The 21,656-nt window shown below is 37.7% G+C and overlaps 4 protein-coding genes across 4 annotated transcripts; 2 read left to right on the plus strand and 2 right to left on the minus strand.

Annotated features, from left to right (window-relative positions):
• Positions 1-243: 243 nt before the first annotated feature.
• Positions 244-591, minus strand: MONOS_175 (uncharacterized protein; the record flags this gene model as incomplete). Its single annotated transcript, XM_067870425.1, has 1 exon — positions 244-591. The coding sequence occupies one exon, from the start codon at positions 589-591 to the stop codon at positions 244-246; it is 348 nt and encodes a 115-aa protein (XP_067728110.1).
• A 1,540-nt stretch (positions 592-2,131) lies between these two features.
• Positions 2,132-10,291, plus strand: MONOS_177 (uncharacterized protein; the record flags this gene model as incomplete). Its single annotated transcript, XM_067870644.1, has 1 exon — positions 2,132-10,291. The coding sequence occupies one exon, from the start codon at positions 2,132-2,134 to the stop codon at positions 10,289-10,291; it is 8,160 nt and encodes a 2,719-aa protein (XP_067728111.1).
• A 2,089-nt stretch (positions 10,292-12,380) lies between these two features.
• On the plus strand, positions 12,381-14,369 carry MONOS_178 (putative Protein IWS1 like protein). Its single transcript, XM_067870754.1, has 6 exons — positions 12,381-12,914; positions 12,975-13,343; positions 13,414-13,499; positions 13,636-13,698; positions 13,849-13,966; positions 14,059-14,369. Exons 1-6 carry the CDS (start codon positions 12,432-12,434, stop codon positions 14,197-14,199), a joined length of 1,260 nt encoding a protein of 419 aa, XP_067728112.1. The 5' UTR covers positions 12,381-12,431; the 3' UTR covers positions 14,200-14,369.
• A 146-nt stretch (positions 14,370-14,515) lies between these two features.
• Positions 14,516-21,466, minus strand: MONOS_179 (putative Lectin ERGIC-53; the record flags this gene model as incomplete). The annotated part of the gene is made up of 10 exons (XM_067870865.1): positions 14,516-15,613; positions 15,722-16,246; positions 16,293-16,311; positions 16,385-16,502; positions 16,564-16,591; positions 16,696-16,812; positions 17,122-19,633; positions 19,724-20,600; positions 20,726-20,893; positions 20,959-21,466. The coding sequence occupies 10 exons, from the start codon at positions 21,464-21,466 to the stop codon at positions 14,516-14,518; spliced, it is 5,970 nt and encodes a 1,989-aa protein (XP_067728113.1).
• Between the last annotated feature and the right edge of the window lie 190 nt (positions 21,467-21,656).

Below are 21,656 nucleotides of genomic sequence, written 5' to 3' on the forward strand. Positions count from 1 at the left end.
GATAAAAGTGAAATAAAAAATACAAACACAATAGCAATATGACACAGCCACCAATTGGAAGCAAGTCAATATTAAAGGAAAAATGAATAGAGGAAAGGCAGCTTTCATCAGAACAAATATATCAAAGAAAAAAAGTCTCACAAAAAAGAAGGTCACTTTTTCATTGTAAAAAAAAAAAAAATTGAATGTTAATGTTCAAATATTTTGAAATCTGTTTTTCTTTCTTTTTTTCTTCTGTTTTTATTATTTGAACTTTTTGAATTCATCCAAATTCGCTTTGAACTTTCCCATTCGTTTCCAAATGTATTTAATTGTTTTCACAGCCGCCCCAACAAGTTTTGGATCATACTTCCCTCCAGTCTTCAGGACAATGTCCTTTTGCTGCCTGGTTATCCCCTCCATTTCCTCCATCGCCACAAAAAATCTCGCTAAACTCATCGGAGTCTCATCTGCTTGGGATGAAGGAGAGGAATGCGACGATTCTTCCTTATCTTTTCCTTCTTCTGTTCCTTTTTCTTTTTCAACATCTTTTCCTTTTCCTTTTCCTTTCTTTTTCTTCGCAATCTCCATCTTTTTCTTCTTGCGATTCATCTTCGTCTTTTTCGTTTTTTTCGCCTTTTTCGTCTTTTCCGAACTCTACGTCGTCATCATCTTCTTTGTCGTCGTCGTGGTCGTCGTTGTTGTTGTTTTTTCCCTTCTTCTTTTTTTGATATCTTTGAGCCTAAATCGCTCAAAGATTTTATAAGCAGCTTTAAAAGTGCAGTCAGACGAAGAATCAGGATCAGGAATGGAAGAAGAAGAAGATGATGATGATGAAGGTGATGTTGAAGAAGAAGAAGAAGAAGAAGAAGAAGAAGAAGGAAAGATGAGAAATATTGAATTTGATGCATTTCCCCTGAAAACAATAGATCTTTGAAGATTGTGAAAGAATGAGGATTATATTTGCGGCCAGTTATAAGGAGAAATACTTCTCCAGTTCAATGGTATCCTTCATTTCATTTCATTTATTTTTTTAACTCATCTTTATCTTTGGATTTAATGATTCTCATATTTCTATTTCTTTCTTTTTTTTTCTCTCTCGTCCAATTTGCTCATTTTGCTTTCCCTCCAGGATCTTTTCTCTTCGAAAATAATGCCAATGAATATTGCTTCACAAAAACAAAAGACAATATATTTGTTACATCGCACTTGTTGCGTTCAGTGCTCCTTAATCATCAATGTTGTTTGTCCTTCTCCTCTTCAATAATGTTCCAATCAAAAAATTTAACTTCAACCTGATTATTCTTCCTCATTTCCCCTTCTTCCTTTCTCCAAAACAAATTCTTCCGACAAACAAAATCTATTGGTCATTTTCCAAATAACTTCCATGTTCCTATCAAATGATAGAATATGAACAAAAAAAGTATTTTCATGAAAATATTCGAATAAAACAGAGATAAACGCACACCAGTTGCAATTTGCATCATATCCTGCTGCTCCCTTGTCTCAATAATAAATATCCATTTTCACTCATTTCACATTTTGGCCTCTTTCTCTTGAACTGAAATTCCATCTCTTTCTGCAAGAGAGACACATCAAAAATCCAACCCAAATGCTCATATAACCTTGTGCCGCACATTCCATCCCTTCTGTGAAAACAATTCATTTCAGCCAATCGAAGCAAAAACAATCATTTCTTTCAAAACATCAAAAGTTACTTCAAATAAAAACAACACAAAAAATCCACCAAAAGGCATACGTTTAAATGTTGTTCAGAATCACAAAACTTCCATCGCTCATACCTCTTCTATTCATCTGTTTTCATCAATCTTCACAACATTCATTTATTTCCCAGATACCATTTCTCATTATAACATAGCCAACAAAATTATATTCTCTAAATCATATGTTGTTTCATCTCAGAGGCAGATATCGCTGCACGGAGAGTGATGGCTGAAATCAGAACATCAAATAAAGATATATAAATATTTACTATTATTTATTTGATCAAATTGAAAATGAAAAATAACAAAGAATAATACTTATTTTCATATAACAATATGATATTCAACGAAATTCGAATGTTTTTTGAAAATTGAAGTGCCCATATTAGTCTGTGATTGAAAAAAGAAAAGATAACAGTTGGAGAGGTATGATATTGGGGCTGTCAGGAATATTTTATTGTGTGTGGATAATTAGTGTGGGGTGTGTGTGCAGTGGTGCTAAAAGTGATGGAGCAGGATTTGTTGAGAAATCAGCGAAAGAAGGAGAATTGGATTATCCTGAAGGCACATGGCGAGAGAAGGCTCAAAATGCCAAAATTGGAGATAGCAATTTATTTGACACACATGTTGAAGGAAAAGAATGTGGAGCAAGAGTGACCTGGAAAGAAGAGAGAATGATGAAGAAATGCACAAAACAATGGAATGAAGGAAGTGGAGAGATTGGGAAAGTCCAACAATGGAGTTTTTGTGATGAGTGGAAAATGTGGGGAAAGGGGGGTGTGTGTGGTGGGAGTGGGGTTGAGGGAAGTGTTGTTGGGGTCAATTCATCACTGAAACTGAATTCATTGGGATTGAGGGAAATGGGTGGGGAGAGTGTGCTCAGGGCATCGGATGGAAGTTTTGTTGAGGTGAGTGGATGTGTAATTGGAGTTGAGAGAAAGACATCCCCCTTTGATTTTTGTGAGAGCTGTGGATCATTTACCAACATTTCCCTCAGATCGTCTTCAACTTCAACTTCAACTGAGCAGATATTTCCTTCACTTTTCTCTTCAAAAGCAACGGAAGGAGAGATATCTGAGAAACGTCATGTTTCTGTTTGTTCTTCTCGTTTCTCTTCATTTTGTGTGTCTTCAGCCCCATTCATTTCATCGCATTTTACATCTCTTTCCCAATTAGAATTCTTCAACATCTCCACAAATCCACTGAAATCAACACATCTGCGTGAAGGGTTGGACCAAAGAATGTTTCTGATGAGTGGGTGCTCATTTTCGTCTGTTTGTGATGCATATGATGGCGGGATTGTTCCTTCCCTCAACAATCCCTTGGCCTCTTTAACTGCCTCAAATACATCCTTTGTTGGGTGTTGTCGGACAAAGAATGTGAAATGTGAAGGAACTTCAGATGTAAAGTTGAATCCAGGGAGACGGAACGAAACAGAAAATGGAGCTAATTCATTCACTTGGTGCGAGTGGAACGGATCAAAGACAACAGGAAAAGAAAACTCATACTCAGATGGAATATCGAGTGGAGGGGCCATCTGCATGTATAACCTCAATTCAGGAGAACTTTCAGTTTCGCATTGTTCATTCAATGATTGCACCGCATATTACCATGGGGGAGCAATCATGTGTCATGGAATCAAATCGATTGAGATTGTGGGCAATGTGTTTAATTCGTGCACGGCACAAACATATGGCGGGGGAGGTGTGTATGCTTGCGACATAAGTTTATGTGCCCTTGTCAGCAGATGTGAATTCCAGAATTGCAAGGCACACCACGATGGGGGAGGGTTGAGATTGGACAATTTCGATATGTCTGAATCAGAGTGTCTGGAAATAGAAAACGTGGAAAGAGAAAATGGATATGTGTTTGACTGTAGTTTCACTTCATGTTCGGTTACAAGTAATTTTGGTGGAGGTTTGTATTGTCGATATGTTCCTGTTGCATTTAAAATGATGAACATTCAGTTTATTTCATGTTCTGCATTGTCAACTGGTGGAGGGTTTTGGTTTCATTTCGATAAAACAAACGCTCCTGATAATGGAATTTATTGTTATTTCCTTTTCTTCCACGGGTGCAAATGTTCTTACAGCACCCCTTCCGGACATGATGTTATGTATCATGATCAATACAGTGTCTTCTTAACTTCAAAAAATCCATTCTATGAATGCTACACAACAAACACAGATGACAAGAGAGTGTGCTATGCATACAACTTTTCAAATCCAGGTGCCTGGACATTTGACCAAACAATGAAAAAGGATTGGGTAAAGAGAGGGATTCTCAATCGATTTGTAACTGTGAGTGGCGGTCGTGAAGATAATCTGTGTGGATTGGATGAGTCAAGTGCATGCAGTGCCATTGGTATTGCAGCCTGTCAGAGCGCAACACAAACGTTATTAGTGGTCACTCTGATGAAAGGGAATCATAGAAATGAAGAGGCAACAATTGAAATAAACTCGAAGAAGATAAGAATTTGGGGAAAAGGGAGGGAAGTGTGTGTAATTGGGACGAAATCTCTAACTTCTTCATCGGCAACGCTGTTCAGTGTGACAAATGGGCAGTTAGAAGTGGGGCATGTCGGGATCGATCACAACGCTATAAGAAGCCCATCGCCGAGTGTGTTTGTGGCGTCTGTGGGGAGCGGGACTCTTTTGCTGGAGGATGTATTGATCAATTCATCAATATCAGAAGAAAGCGAAATATCTGCATCTGTGTTTGTTGTGGCACTAAATCAGCTGATGATGAGTGATGTGGAGATAAAAAACATAAAATTATCACAGCCTTTGTTTGTCGAACCATCATCAGCAGGATTAACACAAGGTGAAGCAGCACTGGCTAATGTGACAGTTCGAAATGTGAACAGAAAAGTGGGTGATGGTGTGGTGATGGTAAAAAGTGTGAAGGCTGGAGAGACATTTGTGGTGTGGAATACAACAATGGAAGGATGTGAATGCGAAAATGGGAATGGAGGGGGTATAAAGGTTGAGTTGGCGTCTTCGACAAGCACAGCTCGAATTGGAAATTCAATATCATACAGCGGAGGAACAACTTCGTTCAATCAATGCAAGTGCAGTGGATATGGAGGAGGGATGATGCTGTATCTAACTGATGACTCATTTGACTTTGAGATCACATCAGTGAGTTTTGATAGTTGTGCTGCAACAATGGGAGGGAAAAATGTGTTTGTGGAAGCACAGGATTTATCAGCTGTTATCAACAGCACTTCAGTTGGATTCAATCCAGAAATTGGAATTAAAGTTGCAGACTTGAATGAACTTTGTGGAAGAGAAAGAAACCAGGGAGAGCTGATTGTTCCACTTGTTTTGTTTCTTCGAACATTTTCATCACCAGTATATGTGAGTGGGGAAGAACAAGGAAGTGAATTCAGACTGTGTGGATATGAAGATTACCCATGCCGAACAATTGAAGAAGCGAGCGAATATCGATATCCTAATTCAAAGAGAGTGATTAGACTGGCAAACACATTTTCATTTGATGAAGAAGTGCAGTTGAATAAACAGTCATATGAGATTGATTCGAGCAATAAAAACATTGGATTGAGAGTGGAGGCAACAGGAACAAAAACACAAGAAGCATTGGTGATGAACAGTGTTTCATCAACATTGACAGGGATATTGTTTGAATTTGGAGAATCAATCGGGGGTCGATCATCATTTGTTCATTCTTCAGGAGGGACATTGAAATTTGATGACTGTGGAATAAAGATGGGAAGTGGACTTGAAACAGTGAATTATTTGTTTGTGAGTGCGAGTGGAGGGAATGTGGAGATTATTGGGATGAAATGTGGAGGAAGTGTTGGAGAAGTGAGATTTGTGGGAAGTATGATTGTTGTGAATGGGAGCGGAGAATGCCTGATGGATGAGGTGATTATGAATCTAATAACGTCAAATGGAGCAAAAGGGTTGATTGAGATTGCAACAAGCAGCTCAGCAACAATCAAGAACAGTTCGATTTCAAATTCCATTCTGCAGAGTTGTGGAGTAATTCAGATCGAGAAATGCTCATCGATCACATTGAAGAACACCTCATTTGAGAACATCTCAAGAGGAGCAGGAGACGGTGGATGCGTTCATGTTGATTCAAATGAAGATAGGAGCAGAAACACAATGAGAATTGAGAATTGCACATTCCTTGTGTGTGAGGTGAGTGAGAATGGAAAAGGAGGGGGAGGACTGTCAGTTTCATTGGAGAATCCATCTGAACTGTATGTATCATCAACAAGATTTGAAAAGTGTACTGCACCCTCAACGAGTGGAAGTGAAGGGAAAGGAGGAGGGATATTTCTTTCTCTAGCAGATGCAGAAGCAAAGTTTGAGTTATCAGGAAATTTGATATTTGATCAGAATAAAGCAGAATTTGGAAAGAACATGTTCATTTCAACAACTGATTTGAACGAAAGTGTGACAAATGACTCATTCAACTTTAATTATTCGTCAATGATCAGTGATAAAACTCTGTTTGTAGGGAGTGATGATTTTCATTCAAAAAAAGATCTGTTCATGTTTCTGATTCCATTCAGCTCAACTGAGATATTTATCTCATCGAGTGGATTTGATGTGGCGCGTTGTGGAAGTGAGGAAGAACCATGTGAAACGATGTGGAAAGGGATGGGAAATGTGAAGGATGGAGATGAAAAGAAAACAATTCAAATATCAGGATCAACTGTTATTCGAGATTCATTCAATATGAACAATTATCAAATCAAAAAGGATGAGAAGATGGGAGAAGAGAATGTGAAATCAATATTGAATTTTGAAAAGGCAGTTAAAAATCAACTGGAATATTTCATGGAAAATTATAATCACCTTGAGTTGACAAATATCCAACTACAACTGGTATCTGGATTTGACAATTCAGCCAAAACAATTATTTCAAACAAAAATGGAGAATTGGCGATAACTGGATGTTCATTCCATTCAGAAGCAGGAATGAACAATGGATTTGATTGTGTATTTGTGGATGCGATTGGAGGCAGTGTGGAATTTAATGATTTGTCGATTGAATCATGCAATGTTGGAAACAGTATTTTTGTAATTCACGATGCTGGAGTTTCAGTCCATTTGGTGAATGTTCGAGTGGATTCGTTAAATGAAAGCAAAGGATGTGTTTTATCAATCAAGAAATCTGAACTGGGATTGAAGATTAATGAAGGAGGTGACGAAGGAATTAATATAGAGATTGAGAAATCATCATTTTCAGGAGTGAAGAGAAATGATAATGGAGCAAGCATTTTGGAATCAAAGAGTGAGAAAAAGATTTGTTTGATTGTGAATTCGAGCAACATCACAGAAGGCAAAGCGGAAGAAAGTGAAAAAGGAGGGGCAATATTCTTCACGTTGGGAACTTCTGGATCAATGAAGGTGATTGACTCAACAATCAGCCATTGCAGCTGCACCAATGGGAAAGGAGGAGGGGTGTATTTGGCAACAAAGGAAAGAGGAGAATTGAATTTTTCATTTGTGGGTATGAAGTTCAGAAACAACGAGGCAAGAGTGGGGAATGATATTTTCGTTGAATGCTTCAACATTACGTCACAGATCAATGAAACTCAATTTCAATTTGATCTTCATGAAGAACACTTCAATCTTAACAAAGCGATATATGGGAGAGATGAGTGTGATCACACAAACGATACAAATCTGATTGATTTTGTGACGATACATCATAGCGACACAATCATTGTGAGTATCGTGAATGGAGCCAATGACAAGCAATGTGGAACAAATGCTCTTCCATGCTATTCGATTGACCATGGGTTGATGCATCTGACATCTGAATATGTGAGCCAAATATTCATTGTTGAAGAGAGTGTGATTGGAAGAGAAATAAATCTGGAAGAAATGAGTCTGAGTTCGAAGAGTAGAGAAAATTGTAAAGTTGAAGTGAAATCAAGTATTGAAAAAACAAAGGATTCTTTGATTTCAACAAGAGAAACAGTCTCATTGTTGAGAGCGAACTTTTTGTTTGATTCGAATTTCATCTCTTCTCATGAATCACTGATATCATCAGATGGTGGGATTCTTGAGATAATGAATTGCTCATTCAGTTCAAAACAATCTAATAAAGAAGGAAATATTGCTTTTGCTGGCATTCCATTTCATATTATCAATATGGAAAAAGGAGAATTACAACTTATGGAATGCAAAGTGAAATATCTAATACTTCGTGAATCAGTTTTGTATCTTTCATCACAACTTCCATCAGTCATTGATTCATTAACAATTTATAATTCAACAATAAAAACATCTCTGATAGATATTATTGAATGTGGACAATTAGCAATCAAGGATTTCAAAACAGAAAACATTTCAGCAGAAGGAAATGGAGAATCATTGATATCTTGCTTGACAATGAAAAAGACGATGCAGTTGACTAATTGCACAATTGGTGGAGTAGGTTCACAGACAACAAAAGAGAAATTGATGAAATTAGAGGATTGCTTGGATGTGAAAATGGACAGTTGCATTTTTGATGCGAATTCATATAAAAAAAATGAAAAGAATTCAAATACAGAAGAAGAAGAGATGTGCAGTTGGTCTGGATCTCTTGTGGATGTTGTGAAGAGTTCTGTGATGATGAAAGATACAGCAATCTCGAATTCACCAGAAGGTGGAATAACAATGAGTGGAGGAAATGTGATAATTGAAAAAGGAGAATTTTTGAATAATAATCCATCAATTGAAGGATATCCATCATTGAGAAGAAACATTATTTGTTCAAATTCAGGAATATTGAATGTGGTGAGTTTGAAAGGAGGAGATGGATGGGAGAGAAATACCTCCCTTTGGATGTTGAATGATGGGTGCAGTTTTGAAGGGATTGCTTCTGAAAGGGATTCATCATTCTTTATTCCAGTTCTGGAGAGTGTGGAAGCAAAAGAAGAGACAGATAGAATGAAGCTGACATTTAAAGGATTGCTTCTTGTTCCATGCAATCTGTCATTATCTGTTGTGAAGAGAAAAGGAGAAGAGAAAGAGATTGAAAAGCATGATTTTGATTCAAATGGATTTTTATCCGAAAGAGAAATTGAAGGAAGAGGGGCAAAAGATCTAATCAGCAGCTGTGGAGATGAAATGGAAGTGAGCGTTAATATTTTGTTTGGGAATAAAGAATCTCCTTCATCAACGAATTCATTTATCTTGAAGAACAAAAGTGAACATCAGGTAAATGGAGACGAAAGAATAGTCGAAGGTGGAAATAAAGAAAAATCTTATTGGTTGCTAATTGTAATTATAATGGCTATTGTTCTTTTTATTGTTTTGATTGTATCTATTATCGTGACGATTCGATGGAGGAAGACAAAGAACGAGAACAAAGATCTTAAAGAGATTGTAAATGATAACATCAAAAAGGATCTGAAGGCGTTTGAAATGGTGACGATGGAGATGTCACCGGAGGAGCAATGGCGAAGAGCAGAGAGAGAGGCAGAGAAGAAGAATGAGGATAAGATAAAGAAGAGGGTGTATGAGAAAAGCTTGGGACATTCGGAGTCATCCGAGCATCTTCTATCTGAGAGTGGTTCGACAGAATACATTCTGGGGAGAGATTCAGACAAGATTCCTGAATGGGCATTAGAGAAGGTTGAAGAAGAGGAAGAGACCAGAAAGCGAACTCCTTCACCATCAATTTCATCCACTTCTACCACAGACACTTCAGACACAGACACAACATTTGTTCGTGGGGAGGATCTTTGTCCAACCACTTCATCCATGTCGAATCTGGTGGATGCGATGGCATGTTCGGTGCCTCACGAAAAGCTGATTGTGGACTTGAGGGATTCGCTGTTCATGCTGCTTCATGGAAGGAATGCCAAGAAGGAGATGGCAATTGGCACTTTGGAGGAGAGGGAAATGACAGCTGCTCAAATCCTGTTCTGGGTAGCTAATCTTGCACTCCACTCCTTTGACGAAATGGAAAACCCTCTTTCTTCTCTTGCCAATCTGAGTCCTCTCATTGTACTGTTCTCCGAACACATGGTGATCTGCGTTGCGATGCACTCTGACTGTTCATCAGATTCAGATTCTTCATCTATTTCGTCAAACTCAACGATAATCACATCTTCATCTGATGGCTCGTATGTGAATAAGAATAGCAGAGATTCGCTGCCATCGTCTGCCTTTGAAGACGAAGAAGACAACAGGACAGAGTGCATGAGGTGGAAGGCGCCTGAACTGATGAATGGAACAAAGAAGCAAGCAACGAAAAAGACGGTTGTGTTTTCGATAGGAATGATGCTGTGGGAATGTCTGACGCTTGATATCCCATTTGGAGAGTATGAGGCAGTAATAGCTGGGGAAAAAATTAAGAACGGGGAAAGACCTTTCATCGAAAAGGTTGAGCAGACATCGTATTTCGGCTGCATTCGATCGTGTTTTGAAGGAAAAGGCTGCTTAAGGCCAACGCTCATCGATCTTAAACGTGAATTCATTCGACATTTTCCTGCAGATGCAGTCAAACTAACAGCATCAGATGCAATTGATTTTGACTACTCAGCCAGGTTTTGTGGCGAATCCAAAAGCGAAAGCGTTGAAAGTGAAGGAAGTTGTTCAACCAGTTTTTTGTAATTTTGGTATGATAATTAATCTGTAATAAATGAGAAAATTTTGATTGAAGAGATGCAACTATTTTTTCAATGAATTATAATTGGTAAATTATCGTATGCTGTATTCTTGTTTTTGTTATTCCTATGATAGAAAACATATTTCCACCATTCTAAAAATCAGGATGGAAGTTTTTGATTGTTTTGTATTTTTATAAATTAAATTATCGTTGCAACGTTTTATTTTTCTAAAGACTTATTTTAAATGTTGTATTTATATTTAAATGCTTAATATTATTTGTGGTTTTTTTGTTATTGTTTCACTTTTTTGGATTTTATTTTTTATTGTTTTAATATTTTCATTTTTGTTTAATATTCATTCTTAATTTATTCATCACCCGTAAAAGAAAATTTCTTTTTTTTGTTTATATTTTTGAGTTGGAAAATGTATTACAATTTAAAATTTATGCTTTGAGTTTCAAACTAACATCGGTATTCATTTCTTTCTTTCCAAATGTGATCTCTAGTCCTCTTTATAGATATTTATTCAAACATAATATTAATGTGTTCATATTTATTTTGTTACTTTAAGTTTTTCATGTTTAAGCAAGTATTTTGAGATAATTCTAACAAGTGTTTTTATTTGTAATCAAATATATATATATTCATTTCAGAAACTTAAAAGGATTATAATAATTTTGAGAGTGAAAAAAAAGATCCTTTTATTTTATTATTTTATTAACTTCACAAATTTTTATTCGAATTGAGAATTTTTACCGTCAAAATGATACAGTTTACATTCAAGACAAAAAATTGCAGGATAAAACGTGAATTTCAACATTCAAAAAAGTTTTTTTTGCGAACGAGTTAATATAGAATAACAACGAAATAAAAAACGAAAAAAAAAGTCCATATCGGGGAAAATACAGACTTTCAAGCTTTTTTTTTTGCACAAAACACAAATATTTTGTTTCACTCATAACTTTATTTCACTTACTCAGATTTCAAAATAGATTTGGTTTTCATATCCGTAAGCAGGTATCGTTGATATCAAAACATTAAGTTTTCCAATATTTTGAATTTATCAAAAAATGAACACATTTTTTTTCCGTTTTTCGATCCAAAAAAGTCATGAAAAGTGCATAATTTTTCATTGAAAAAGCCTGAAGAAAAATATTTTCCCCCATTTTTTTTCAAACACAATTTTTTTGAATATCGCAATATATTGAGTGTTAATATTTGTGGACACTTTCAATAACTGTGGACAGTGGAATTATCTCAACAACCATTGATCGTTGCATTTTGACAAAAAACCCAATTATTCCCTCATTGAATATGAACTAATGATACGAATGTCAATGAAACAACTTGCATCCTATAATGTGGAAAATGAAAATTTTTCTCTTCGTAGAAATTCTTTTATCTTTTTTCTCCAGGTTTCTCCATAAATAGAAAATGTATTTTTCTGAATTCTGAAGAGCAAGTTGCTTCATTGACATTCGTATCATTAGTTCATATTCAATGAGGGAATAATTGGGTTTATTGTCAAAATGCAACGATCAATGGTTGTTGAGATAATTCCACTGTCCACAGTTATTGAAAATATCCACCATTATTAACACTCACTGTATAATAAATAATAGAGGTTCAATTTTTCATCACTTTGACGAACATTAACTGAAAATTATATTTTCTTCACTTTTTAAAACTTTCAGCCAAGCCAATTTATCATTAAAAATTTTTTTGTTTAATTAAAATAAATTTTCAATAATTTGATAGATAAGTTTTTCAATTTTGTTTGATAAATGGTACAAGAATGGTTTTTGAAATATTCGTATTGAACCTGAAAATTTCTAAAGATCATGCAGCTTCTTTATTTGAAAATTTTCATTGTGCTTTAACCTTTTTATCTTTGAAAAAAACTAATTCACGGTAAAATACATTTTCAAAATGTGAAAATCAACAATGAATCTAAAAAAAAATCTCAATATTCCAACAATCATGAAATGAATTGAAATGCCCATGGAACAAATAGTATTTGTTATATGTTTAAGCTATATTCGTTTGCAAACATAACTCATCAAAATTATCTAAAGGATGATCACTGTATATGTAATTTATATTCCGTTATAATTATTGTTGATTTTTTCTATTGTTATTAAGCTATGTCATATTCTTCATCTCGAAAAAGATTATACAAGTCAGAAAGTTTAGGTCCAGATGTTCCTGACGAACCTGAACTTGAATTAACTCCAACTCCAGATGAAGATATTGCCCACAACGATTTCAGCGAACAGACTGCTCAAATAAGTGAACATGCACCACAACAAAATGACATTAAATCACATGACAATGTTGAAGAAGAAGAAGAAGATGTAGAATATCCACCATTGGATCAAGATATCGATAACGAACGGAACAACCCATTTATAACCGTTCCTTCAAAACGTCGACCTCAAGATTCATATCAGCAATCAACACCAATGCAATCACCTTACATTTCACAGCACAATGGACGTCTAGAAAAGGATTCAGAAATTGGAGGAGATTTTACAGATATGGATGATCTTGATGCTGTCACTGAACAACTGCGCAAAAAAGGAAGAAAACAAAAAGATGAGCTTTCAACAGATCAAATAGAAAAGGAAGTTCGATAATTGAGATTATTTTTGCGTTATTAACGTTTTTTGTTAAATATTTCCTTAAAGATTCAAACTTTTTTAAAAGAGATGAACGAAGCAACAATTAAAGATCATCAAGCAAATATTAATAAAGAACCTGCTTTAAATAGAATGAAGCTCCTTCCCCGTTTGGCAGACATCACGTCCATTCAAAAGTACAAAGAATCACTTTTGTCAGGTGGATTTCTGAGAGAAGCGAATTTTTGGATAACAGCTAATCCTGACGGAACACTTCCAAATTCTGCCGTGCGGCGTGGAATACTACAGGCGTTAGATGGAATGATTGTTGATAAAGAACTTCTGAGAGAAACACAGATCGGTATTTCCGTTCGTACTTTGGCTAATTATCCTCGTGAAACGGCCGAAAATCGTCAGCTTGCAGAGAGAATATGGAAGGTGTGAACATTTTTATAGCAATCGATTGAGTATTTCTTAAAAAATATAATTTTAAAATATATTTCCACAGAGATGGGCGAGATCTGCGTTTGGTTTATTTGACACGTTCAAGAAAGATAGTCATGAAGAGAAAAAGAATTCACTTCCACCTGCAATGTTTGCTGCAAATTTATATTTTGATATTTTTTTCCAATTCCTTATCTTCTTTTCCTTTCCCGACATTTGATTTGCTGACTGTCAAATTCTAAATTCTGGACATTGTAATTCATTCGATTTTTGACCAAATTGTTAGACCACGCTCAAAAGAGTCAGAAAACAGGAAAAGATTGGAAGCCCATTTAGATGAATTGGCAAAGTTTGTTGTGGACAATATGCATTATGAATTTTAAAGCTCATTTTGAATAAAAATTTCTTTCTTTCTTTCTTTCTTTCTTTCTTTCTTTTTAACATGATACAACTTTTATTTTGTTTTTATTTTGAACATTTCTATTACCACAATGCTTAGAACTTCAAGGCCTGGAGATCCGACATTTAGATACACGCCTCGCATGCCTAAGCCTTCGGCATTTAATTTTTCAATCCGACCAGAAAGCGACATAGATATAGAAATTCCAACAAGAAAGGTTTTTCTTTAATATTTCATCGAATATTGAAAAGATTATTTTGCTTTCTATTGAAAAATAAATTCAATACATGCTTCATCCAAATTTTTAAGGGAGGAAAAAGTACAAGCTCAACACTTTTAAGCAAAGTTACCAACAAGAAAGGACCAAAGAAGCTCACTCACATTGGAAATACCATCAAAATCCCACGCGCCACTCCGCTTTCGATTGAAGGGCATGGAATGCTCTCCTGATTATGTTATATGTTCATATTGTTTTGTAAGTGGATTCACTTCTCAACCACTTTGTATTTTTTGTTTAAATTTCTTTCTTTCTTTTTCACATTTCAACAGAATCAATTCAAATGATCTCTCTTTCACTCTTTTGTGAAAGAGAGGAAAAAAAAATGTATACCCAAAATATTTTCACGCAACTCTCGATTATTCGTCATTAGAACAAGTGAACAAATAAAAGCAGTAAGCACTACAATTCTCTGTTAACCAGCATGAATAAATGTTTACTACAAGACAACACACTTCAAAACTAAAACAACAGAAAAGAGATATAATTTCACCTGCTTAGCGAGCGAATGTGCTTATCCCTCTTCCTTGTATGAGCCAGAAGATAAACTGCCACAAGCACCTCGCAGCTTATGATGGTATAGAAAAGATTGCGCCCCAACTTCGATTTTTTCCCATCGCCTTCAGTGGCAGCAAGCAAACTGTTCAAAGACTTCTGAAGCTCTGCATTCTTTTCTTCCGTATCCTTTATAGCTTTGCTCATTTCATCCTCCACTGCGCTGTTGAGAATCTTCATCTGTGAGTCCATCGACTTTCTCAATGACCCTCTTGTACCATCCAAAATGGCATCAACTGCAGTTTTAATCTCCTTATTTTTGGCTTCAACTGAGCTGACGCACAACTTTGTAACTTTTTCCTCAAAAGCTTTGTAAGAAACAACTTTGTCTTTACTTTGAGCTGTCGTGTTTGGCGCAAACGTGTTCGATGCAATAAACGAAGTAAGAGACGATGAAACTGCAGAGGAAATAGACGACTTCAGCTTAGCCGTGAGCTCTGCTTCCAGCGCTTTCTTCTTCTCCTCGATCGTCTTCTTCAACATTTCAGCATTCTGAATGAACTGTGCTCTTGTCATCGCCACATTTGCTGTCTGTTGAGACTGAGGATTTTGAGACGATTGCGGCGCTTGCTGCACCATTCTCTGAAGCAGCCTTTCTTTGTCAGCAATTGCACTCTCCAATGCATCTATCTTTTTCTGGAGAGCTGCAATTGAGCTGGCAGCATCATTCAGCGCTTTGTCGGAGGCTTCTGGCTTGGCGGGCTGAGTCTGAGGCGTCTGAGGTTGAGCTTGCTGTGGAGTGGGGGAAGATGGAGTTGATGTGGATTGTTGTTGAGGATTCTTCAATTCTTCTACTTGAGGACTTTGCGGTGCTTGTGAAGGTTGTGAGGGTTGTGTAGGTTGTGTAGGTTGGGAAGGTTGAGGATTTTGAGGTGTTTGGTCAGGCTTATTCGTTTGCGGCTGGGCAGAAGCCGGTGCAGCATCTGCTTGCGGTTGCTGCTGTGGTGGTTGTTGTGGTGGCTGAGTCTGCTGAGGAGCTTCTTCATGAGGCGCAGCTGCTGGTTGAGATGAGTTTTGTTGTGAGCTTTGCCCCTTTGTGATTGATAATAAAAGAAGAGAAATAGACAAATGAACATAATTCAGTTAAAAAAATGAATTTGTGAGTAATAATTTCTGTACAATGAGATCAAGTCAACAAACCAATGAAGAGCGTATGGGGGTATTCCAGTTGAGCAGAGGAAAGCCTCTGAGCTTGCTTTCTTTGGGATTTTCTGCAGACAGATCATCAGCTTTTGTTGGCACAGCATCTGTTCTTTTGGGGATGTGATGGATCACTTCAGTCACATAAGCTTGGTTGATCTCATGGACATCAGTAACATCTCCCGTTGCTGCTGTGAAGCCAAAGTGATACCCTGTTGGGAGCTCAATTTCATGCACAATCATGACAGTTTGAAAGGCTGTTGACTTCAGTTGGATTAGAGGATTAACGACTCCCAATTGTTCTGAAATATTATCTCCAACACCTTGTTCCCAATCTGAAGGAATCTTCACTCCTGATCCTCGCATCCCATTGTCTATTTGGACCATCAGAGTTTTGTTTTCGTACACAACTCTGGCACGTGCTGCTGTACCTGGATTTCTGAACTGGCATTGGCCTCCTCCAAGCAGTTGAGTAATTCCATCATTGTCATGATCATATGAAAGAGTTCCGTCATTTACGATAGCCTAAAGAAGTTTTATGAAAACTGAGATTAAAAATATTGAAACATACCAATATATACGGATTATTTCTTTATTTTCAAAATTTTAATTACAATGCAAAGAAAAATTGAAAAGAATCAAAAGAAGCCTATAAAAAAATACCCTCTGTGATCGTTATCATATGTATCAAATATAACGCTGAGTCCCTTCCATTTATCCTGTGAACCATATACGCTTCCTGGGCTATTTGGCTTTTCAACATACCAGAATGCCATTCCGTCTGAAAACATTTGGTAAAATGTCAAAAACTTTCTGAAATACTTAATTAATAATATGCAAACCGCCTCCGCTGCGACTTCCTTGACCAATCTGAATTAAAAAGAATTGATAAAAAATGAGAAAAAAAGAAAACATACAAAGAACTCAAAGTTCATTTCCCAATTCTGAAGATTATTTGGTATATTATGCCAAACACTTCCATATTTCCCTTTATCAAGCGGTGTAAGTCTGATATTTTTCTCTGAAATTGTTGCTGAACCACCAATTATCCAATCATCTGTTCCATCATCCAGATTTTGAAGATATGGAGGCTTTAATTGGGGATGTGGTTGAGTGAAACAATGAACACAAAATAGACCAACGAAAAATGAAAAAAGTAGCATTGGATAATTGTTTTCAAATAAATTGGTTTGATCTACCCCATGATTCTTGAAATAAATTTCTTCATCAAAAATTTGAGTTGAAATAAACAAAATTTTATTGTCATTTCAAAATTGTGAATTATTATAAAATGACGAACTATATTTAAAAACAACAAATTGAATTAACCAAAAGAATACTTATCTTTTTTAAAAATACATAAAAATGAAATAAACAAAAATAAATTATATAAAGAAAACTCTCAAACGTGAAAGTGGAAAATCTGTTGGAATAACGAACGAAGTTAAAGACATAAATGACCATCCAACAAATGTGAGAGAAGAGAGAGCAGCGTGTGTTGACAGAGCAGCAGCGAATGGAACAGTTTGACGTTTGCAGTCAACAGGAAGAATGGAACGCTTTAATGGATAGTTTTTATTAACAAGAATGAATGAAGAAAGAGAAGGTAGCAAAAACGCAATCGCGCTCAAATGTGGGAGAAGAGGCAAAGCTTCAAACGAAGCAATGGCTGCTTCAGAATCGCAATGTGAGGAGGAGGAGGATGAAGAAGAAGAAGAAGAAGAAGAAGATGATGATGATGCTCTGTACTCATTTGGATTAATAAGCAAAGTAAGACTTGTAATCGAAGGAAGCATTTGAGATAAAACAGAAGAAGAAGAAGACGATGAATGAATATGACTGGCAAAAAGGGTGTCGAAAAGTGATAAGTCAAGAGACAGATGAGTTAAATGAGGGAAAGATGGAGCTGAAGGCAAATCAGCATGCTCATTTAAAGGAGAAGAAGAGAAATTCATTAAACCACCAGAAATATGAAGTTTTTCAACAGTTTTTGGGATGGAATCAACTAAAGAAGAGAGCAAATTTCGCATTTTGGCCTCGTCTGGCTGTTCTGATAGAGGATCAGGCTTCAAAGTGAGTGCCAGCTCGCTCAGAGACTGAAGAGAAGACAAGAATGTGACAAGCCCATTCAAACAGTCAGAATCACTGCTAATAAATACATCGGTGCGCAAACACTGGAGATGAGTGGTTGGTAGTGCCAAAGAAGATTCAGAAGAAGATTCAGAAGAAGAACTCCAGAAGTATCGACAGTCAAGCCCTGATATATCCAAATGTGACAGAGAAGGATAAGCTGCAAGCATCCGACGAAGCTCACGCTGAATGTGCTGCTGCTGCCCTTCTTCTCTGTTTTTCCTCAGCCACCCCGCAAACGAGCGATGGAGGCTCAAAAAGCGAATCTCAGGAAACTTCTCATTAAGACACACAGCATAATCTTCTATCTTTGTTTCATTGTTCCCTTCAAACAATGCACAATTCGACACGTCCAGATAAGTCAATCTCATTGAAGTTGGCTTTGGCATATCCTCATTTGCTGAATCAGCACGTTTTGCTTTGTCCACCCACAGCCACTCATTCCCATGGACATTCGGACAGTTTCTGAGAATAAGCGAATTGAGCGAGCATTTCTTGGCATTAGCAGCAACAGCAGTAGCAGCAGCTAAAGAACAAGAAGAATTCTGCTCTTTCATTTCTGACGGACTCATCACTCCAAGCAGACTGCAAACGCCTTCATCGTCAATCCCATCGCAATTGGCACACTCAAAGCACAAAAGCGAGGGCAGTGTGTATGCAATGAATGTCAGCATCTCATTGTTGAGTGACTGAGACAAGGGAGGGTACACAAACACCGCCTCGCCATTTGAACCAGAGCTGCTCAATGTGCTTCGCTTGAGCGGGTAGCAAAGCGACAGCCGCGTCAGCTGCGCCGGCAAGAACGAGGACAGCAGGAACGACAAAGAAGGAGGAGGGATCACGCTGACAGCGTTGAAGGCAAGAGAAGAGAGCCGGGGAAGGTATTGTGGCACAGGGCTTGTGCGTGGCTCTGGAGGGTGGAACATGTGGCTCGGCAGGCCATCCAGAGACGACTCCTTCACACGCGCCTCAGCAAACACAATCTTCTTCGCCACAAATCCTCCATCTGCTTCACATTTTTCACTCTCATTTGAACTGGCTGCGCTGCTTTCGCTAGACGAGTCGTCGGCTTCGTGCTCTTTCTCCACAAGTGGCTCGTAGTCATCGTCAGCTGCACTTGTTGAAGATGAAGCTGAATCCAATGCATGTGCAATGGCTTCTTTCACTCTGTCTTTCTGCTTCTCCTCTTCATCATCACCCACCCCATCGCATTCCATTCCTTGAAACGACGCAAAATCACACGGCATCAACACATCATCTTCGCCAAACAAATCATCTTCCTCATTTTCATCGCTTTCCTCTTCTTTTTCCTCCTTTTCTCCTTCTTCTTTTACCTCATTCATCCCAAGTTTCTGCTTCTTCTCTCTCCACCCCTCATAAGAAACACATCTAACAGCCTCATCAAAGCCACACGCAGCGCCCACAAACAACGGAAACACCGATGCCGGCAGCAAATACCTCTCATGTTTCACTGCCTCTTCACTCTGCTGTGTGGGGCTGTCTGCCTCGTCCCACAGCACCGCATTCTCCGCCGTCTGTGCAGAAAACGCGATGTCTGAGAGAGACTCGCGCTGGGCATCGAACAGAGTGGAGAGGAGGGAGCTGTCGGGAGAGAAAGGATAGGCAGGGAGAGCGATGGAGCGGAGGGTGTTGTGCGGGAGAATGGCGAAGGAGAAGAGAAGAGTCAGCATGGAGTCCACTTCTTCTTCCACTGGTGTGGCTTCGGGGAGTGGGGAATGAGGTGATGGGCGGAGAGGGAAGAATAAACGGGGAAGTAGAAGACTAAGAAAACAATTAGAAATATCCAAAATGGAACAGAAATAAATGAAAAGGAACAAAATGAGTATAATTTACGAAAGAATGATAGCAAACTTAACAATATTCGGGCAAAGCTTCATCGTCGAAATGAGCGAAGATTCGTCAAATCCCTTCATAGCATCTGTGAACAAGCTCTGCTGAACAGGGCACGCCTTCGAGTCAGACTGCTCTGGCACTTCAGAACAGGACTCGTCAACTGCAGACGGTGCAACCGCAACACGAGACTTCAAAAAGGACTGGATGTCGAAGGTGTTCCACTCGATGATGTGGGAATTAGAGGAAGAGGAAGAGGACGAGGACGAAGAGGAAGATGATGATGAAGAATCATTCAGAACCGTCACCTCAACACCAGCCTTCTGATCTCCGCCTGCTTTGAACTGCTGAGTGGACTGGGTAGTCATCCCCATCGCCGTTGCCATCGCTGTCGTCATCATCATCCTCATTCTCCACTCTCTCCTCACTCCACTCAGTGCGATGAGGTCTCTGTGCAATGTGTGCGTGGTGCTGCTGAGCGAAGTGCGGGAGACGCCCCGGCAGTTCTGAGGGGACAGGCCAGACGAGAGGAAGGAGACGATGCGGTGGAAGATGGCTGGGTTGGAGAAGGCAGAGGAGATGGAAGATGATGAGGATGGAATTGATAAAGGTGAGGAGGAAGAAGAAGAAGAAGCAGAGGGAGAAGAAGAAGAAGCCGAATTATCGGAAAGATGAGACAACTGTGAAGCGCGAGAAGACAGAGATGAATAAAGTGTGGTTCTAAATGGATCGAACTGAGCAAGCTGATGCATCGACCGATCAAAATCCATAGAACTGCCAGAATCAAACAGGCCTTTGTCCAAATTGTGTGTCTGGAAAGAAGGAACAAATGTTTCCGCTATTTGAGACGCACCGCTGTCGATTGCAGGAGAAAAGAGAGCAAGCAATAGAAGTGGCCCTGCACACGTTTTGTTGTTTCATAAAAATAGGTGTTCATTTTTTTTCCGAAGAAATATTTCAAATATAAAAATTTAATGTCAAATAGAAATAATTAAAAACGAACAATTAAAAAAAGGTAAATACATTTTCGTTCACTCATATCCAATCTGCACCAATCCAAAATATCGTTGCACAATCTTCGCAAGTGCACCAAAAATGACGAAGAGCCAAATGAAGCAAGAAAAAGCGCAAAACGCCACAGAGATTCTGAAGAAGGCAGTAACCTTGCCATTCTTGATACAAATGCAAATTCTGTTTTATCAATAACAAAGTAATAATCAATTTTGAAATTTCAAAAGGCGATCTTTTTAGCAAACCAGAAAGAAGTTCGATCGTAAGCTGTTCAACAGATATGTTTTTCCAGTGTTGTGCTAAAAGAACAGAACGGTAGTGCAAAGCACTGTAGTTTCCAGGATCTTTTTGACGAAACTCTTCAGTAAAATTCATCTCATCTTCGAATGAAGCTTTTGTGAGAAGACTTAACCATTTTCGATGATTCCAACAATGAAAATTTCTTCCATCCAAATCCAACAGCATGGAGCAAAGATGGTATTCCTTTTTCATTATTCTTTGAATGATTTGTGTTGTTGTTTCATCTGAATACGAAAGAAGGTCTTGCAACAGAAATCGACGATACTCCCAATGACAATATATTTTTGGATTTCTTGTGATTGCCTTAAGAGTAAAATCCAATTCTCCTTGAATTTTTGTTGTAATTTCAAGATTTGAAAGACCTTCTTTCAATGTGATAAAAGATTCTCTGCGAAGATTCCAAGCTGTAACACAATCAGAAGCTATTTGAAGTATTTCAGCGGTTTCTTTCATCGATTCTTCTGCTGAAAGCTCATTGTTACGCCTCTAAAAAGAGGAATTCATAAAAAAGAAAAAATTATTTTCTACAACACACCTTATTGAGAAATTCATGATATTTCTTAATAAATTCAGGATTGGATTCTGGCTTTATTCCTTTCAAGGAAGCTCTTTTAATTTTGTGAAACATTCAGTTGGAACCTTG

Source organism: Monocercomonoides exilis, assembly GCF_001643675.1.
Source record: "Monocercomonoides exilis strain PA203 chromosome Unknown scaffold20-1493094, whole genome shotgun sequence".
Lineage (NCBI taxonomy): Eukaryota > Preaxostyla > Oxymonadida > Polymastigidae > Monocercomonoides > Monocercomonoides exilis.